The sequence below is a fragment of the Mandrillus leucophaeus genome, unplaced genomic scaffold, assembly GCF_000951045.1.
Source record: "Mandrillus leucophaeus isolate KB7577 unplaced genomic scaffold, Mleu.le_1.0 Scaffold1685, whole genome shotgun sequence".
In the NCBI taxonomy this organism is placed as follows: domain Eukaryota; kingdom Metazoa; phylum Chordata; class Mammalia; order Primates; family Cercopithecidae; genus Mandrillus; species Mandrillus leucophaeus.
The window spans coordinates 51,193-56,328 of record NW_012101682.1 but is presented as its reverse complement, the minus strand read 5'-3'; the positions used below and the strand labels follow the sequence as shown (position 1 = coordinate 56,328).

General features: G+C 51.2%; 1 protein-coding gene across 1 annotated transcript in view; it reads right to left on the bottom strand.

Moving 5' to 3' along the window:
- The window catches only part of LOC105537079 (centromere protein I-like), a 38,816-nt gene that overhangs the window by 3,057 nt on the left and 30,623 nt on the right, over nucleotides 1-5,136 (bottom strand). The window contains 1 exon segment of the mRNA XM_011976550.1: nucleotides 2,400-2,506. Within this exon segment, the coding sequence (XP_011831940.1) occupies nucleotides 2,400-2,506 (107 nt within the window).

Genomic DNA, 5,136 nt, shown 5'->3' with positions numbered 1-5,136 from the left:
CTGGGTAACGTCATAGATGACGTGGACACTGGGCACTAACTGTCAGCAACTCAGAGCCTGAGGAGCATGGAACAAACCGGAGGCTGGAAACAGGCATGTCTTGACAGGACACCACCAGGAAAACCCAGCTTATGTCAATGTCCAGTCCCAGCTGAGCTTCAGTGGGTCGGAGTGAGGCTGAGAAGCAATAGGGGATCATCCTGCAAGGCTGGGGCTCTGAACAGCAGCACCATGCCATGTCACTCCCATGTCTTCTATGCAGCATCCACCCAAGGAGGCCCTGCAGGTTTGGTGGCTGGTAAACAGACACCCTGCGCCGTTTTCAATTATGTGAATCATATTTTTGAAAATGTCTTTGCTCTTGCTTCTACTCTGAAGATCGTGTGCCACAAAACAGGCACAGTGAAAAAAAAGCACCCAGATACCCTGCAGTGAACCCCCCCCCACTTCCCCGTGGATGCTGCCCTCCCCGCTCCAGCCAGCCCAGCGCTTTTCAGAGGCATCCCTTGCCAGGACACTGACTCCACCAGGGCACTCATTTCACATTCCTGCTGAGGTCCACTCCCCCCCTCCTTTCTTCCTCAGACCTAACATGCCTGCTGCAGGGGCCCACTTTCAGAACAGCACCAACTGCTCCCAAAGCCCCCTTCTGATCTCCCTGAGCTGGGCTCTGCTGCCAACCCTAGAATGCCTTCCTGAACAGCCAGACCCGACTGGCCACTCCTCAGCCTCGGTCTTGTGAAGACAAAATTCCTTTGATTCACTGTCATGAAATGAAGGAAAACAATTGTACGAGGAGACAGCTCCAAACATGGAGCAAGGAGTATAGCTTCAGACAAAGAACAGAGAACCAACCTGTCATGGTGAGCTTTGCCTCCACCTAAGCAAGCCTGGAAAACGACGGCCTGCCCAGCCAGGGGCGGGCAGCGAGCAGACTGGTGTCAGCTCAATGGCTGTCCTGCCATAGTCCCATCCAACATAAGCAACAGGCTCGCCAACAGTAGGGGCCTATGAGGCAGCCACCAAAGAACCCAAGGATGCCTGGGTAGTGCTCACACTAGCTGAGGAAGGGGGCTGGCGGGTCACTCCCTACTTACGACCAACCAGATCTCTGAACACAAGAACTGTCACCTGCTCAGAGCACACAACCCCTTGCCGTGACCTGGGCTCCAGTGCTCTGCCTAGGGCCGTGCTCTAGCTGGCTGCCATGGGTATGTCTGTGCACCCAATCAGGATTCAACTGGTATCTGGTTTAAAGTGAAGCCTCTCCAGGGACCTTACTGTCCAGAACTGTCCCCAGAACATGGTATGTCTCAAAGGCATTGCCTGACCCTTTCTGAGCAGACAGCAAAGACACACTAAGAAAAGCTGTTGGTATTTTCATTGCCCAGCACCAAGTGCCTATGCCAGAAATCTGCAAACCTCCTTTACTTTCTAACTGCCACCTCCAATTCCCCAAGTTCACATCTCTGCCACAACTCCCACTGAAACTGTGACAATTCTTCCCACTGGGTCTCTGTCTCCAGTTCCCATTCCTACCCCCACACCCTTACCAGCACCCCAAGTCACAGGACTGCCAGTGAGCGTGGGAAGCAACCTGGGCCATATCCCTGCCTGCCTCAAGGTCCTTGATCCTCACTTCTCGCCAGGAGGGCAGGCAGCCTGTCCTGGACCCTACCGAGGCTGCTCCTATGCCTGCCCGCACACCGTCCCCAGGACCCTGGGGATGGTGACCCGCTGCCTCGCATATTGCCTGACCATCCCATCAGGACTGCTAGGCCCTCCCACCCTGCTCCCACCCAGGCACCCCTGCTGTCTGCTGCATAGTAACCCTGTAGCCACCTCACCCATGTCTGTGGCACCTCCTGGAGAGATCTGTTCTTGTGTACCAGTCCCACTATACTCTGAATACCCTGTGAGTAGAGACAATGGCTGGCTGTTCACCTTTGTGGGCAGCAGGCAAGCATCACTAGCAGACAAAACTACTGGCTCTCTTTAGCACAAGGAGTGGAACCGCCATGCAGTTTGATGAGACATGACATACAGAATGGAGAATCAGCGTGGCAGCCATAGGAGCAAACCAGGCCTCAAACAGGCGCCTCTCAGCAGTGAAGACCAGGGTGTGCAGGGAATGTGTGTGCTGGGGCAGGCAACTGGGCCTGGCAGGAAGCAGAGAGGGGAAGAAGGGCCTGGGGGCTCAAATTCCAAAGTGGCCACTCACCAACTCTGGGTCCTGGGAGCGGCACTCCCTCCCTCAACGCATGGCCCCTTCATAAAGGAGGACTCTGAGGGACTGTGGCCAGGATGAAGCTTCACAGAGAGGACCAGACAGTGAGAACAGAGCCAGCGGTGGCTGGGTCTACAGGGCTACTGTCCAGCAGGGGCTTGTGGTTCCTCACCTCCTTCCTGTGCCCAAATTGGGAAACTCTATCAACAGAAGTCCAGTCTCAGTCTTTACAATCTGAATGAGACTAGGATAAACCAAAAACCTGGCAAACTGAGTATCCTAGGGAAGGAACACAGGGCATCAAACGCAAAGCCTGCTAAGGTCAGCGAGGCCCAAGGCAAGCTGCCCACTCTGCCCTCACCCACCTGGCAGTGCCTCCCCGTCCTCCCTTTGCACACAGAGTGGGGACAGTGCTGACCTCACGCGGGGCTCTGAGGTTAATTATCAGTTAATATTATAAGGCACCGGACACACACGAAGTGCAAGGAATGCATTAAAGAAGTCAGTCAGGTAACAGCCCGCTGAACTGTGCAGTAGGACAGCGTCCCAAAACACCCCTGCCATGCATTGAGGTTACTGTCACCCTCTCCGCAGCAGATGATGCAGTGGTGAGCACGAGCAGCTTCCTCAGACAGAGCCACCCTTCCACTGGAGCTCTGAGTCCCCTGCAGTGTACCCTGAGGCCAGCTCCACAGTCCGCAGGAAAGACGTTCACACAAACGTGGAGGCGGCCTGAGCTGGCCTCCCCGCTCCCACTCCTGCTCCATGCCCTGACTCTTCCTTCCACAAACACCCTGGTTCCCACTGAGGATCCTCTCTCCTCTCACTGAGGGCTCTCCCTGGCCCCACCCTCTTCACCACTGTACCCCTGACACACTGCCAGGCCCCTTCCCTGGTCTAACTGCTTTCCCTTCGCTGAATGAAGGCATGAATTCCCAGGACAGCCAACTCCTCCGTCGTCCTGCTGGTGTCCTAAAGAAGGGGAGCTGCTTTCCTCCCTGGTTCACAGACTCATCCTCCTGACCTCAGGGGGACAGGATGATACCTCCCAGCTATTTATGGGACAGATTTATGTTCTGCTCAAAGGAAACTTCTGTGGGTTTCTTCTAATTTTGAGAGGCACAACACCCACCGATCAAGTGAACTCTGATGGGGCAGAAGGAATTTTCGGCAGCTCCACTTTGCCCCACCCAAGAAGCCTCCTGGTAAATTGCTGCCTGTGTGTGCGGTCTGTTTGCCCACCTGAGACAGGAGACTGTCTCTTATACACATCTAGATGTGTATAAGAGACAGCCACTGTACCCCCGACACACTGCCAGGCCCCTTCCCTGGTCTAACTGCTTTCCCTTCGCTGAATGAAGGCATGAATTCCCAGGACAGCCAACTCCTCCGTCGTCCTGCTGGTGTCCTAAAGAAGGGGAGCTGCTTTCCTCCCTGGTTCACAGACTCATCCTCCTGACCTCAGGGGGACAGGATGATACCTCCCAGCTATTTATGGGACAGATTTATGTTCTGCTCAAAGGAAACTTCTGTGGGTTTCTTCTAATTTTGAGAGGCACAACACCCACCGATCAAGTGAACTCTGATGGGGCAGAAGGAATTTTCGGCAGCTCCACTTTGCCCCACCCAAGAAGCCTCCTGGTAAATTGCTGCCTGTGTGTGCGGTCTGTTTGCCCACCTGAGACAGGAGTCCACAGCTTGTACATGGGAACCTTTACCCTGTGTGTTTACAAACCTAAATCATAGAGGACCAGAAGACAACAGAAGGAGAATTATACAGTCTCAGGATGAAAAATGTTTCCTAAGCATGTCACCAGAAACAGACACCATAAAGGAAGATTTTCTGATATTGAAAATTTGGGCAGGGCGCAGTGGCTCACACCTGTAATCCCAGCCCTCTGGGAGGCCAAGGCAGGTGGATCTCTTGAGGTCAGGGGTTCGAGACCAGCCTGGGCAACATGGTGAAACCCCGTCTCTACTAAAAATACAAAAATTAGACGTGCATGGAGTCTCGCTCTGTCGCCCAGGCTGGAGTGCAGTGGTGCGATCTTGACTCACTGCAACCTCCACCTCCTGGGTTCAAGCGATTCTCCTTCCTCAGCATCTTGAGTATCTGCGATTACAGGCGTGTGCCACCACACCGGGCTTATTTTTTTATTTTTAGTAGAAATGGAGTTTCACCATGTTTGCCAGGCTGGTCCCGAACACTTGACCTCAGTTGATTTAGCTGCCTCGGCCTCCCAAAGTAACAGGATTACAGGTATGAGCCACCGTGCCCAGCTTGGATTCTTTATGGAAATTGATAAGCTGTTTCTAAAATCCATACGGAATTTCAAAGAACCAAGAATAGCCAAAACGATCTTGAAAAAGAAGAACAAGTTTGAGAACTCACATTTTCTGATTTCAAAGCGTGCTACAAAGCTATACTAATCAAGACAGCATTTACTAGCAAGAGGACAGACATCTAGTTCCATAAAATAGAACTCAGAGTCCATACATTTATGGCCCACTGACGTTAGACAAGGGTTAAAACATTTTAATGGGAAAGAATAGCCTTTTCAACAAATGGTGTGGGTGCATTTGTGTCCTCACACACACACAAATGAAGTTGTATACTTACACCACAACATATACAAGAGATAAAATTGATTTTAAAAACCCAAATGTAAGAATTTAAAACTGTAAAATTCTCAGAGGAATAAATCTTTGTAATCTTGAGTTAGGCAGTGATTTCTTAAGCCCTAACAAAAGCATAAGCAGTAGGAAAAAAAAAGGTGAAATTTCATTTCATCAAAATTAAAAACCTTAGTAAATCAAAAGACACTAACAAAAAATTGACAATCCATAAAATTGGAAAAAACTTTGCAAATTACTTATTTGATAAAGGATTTGTATCTAGAATATAAAAA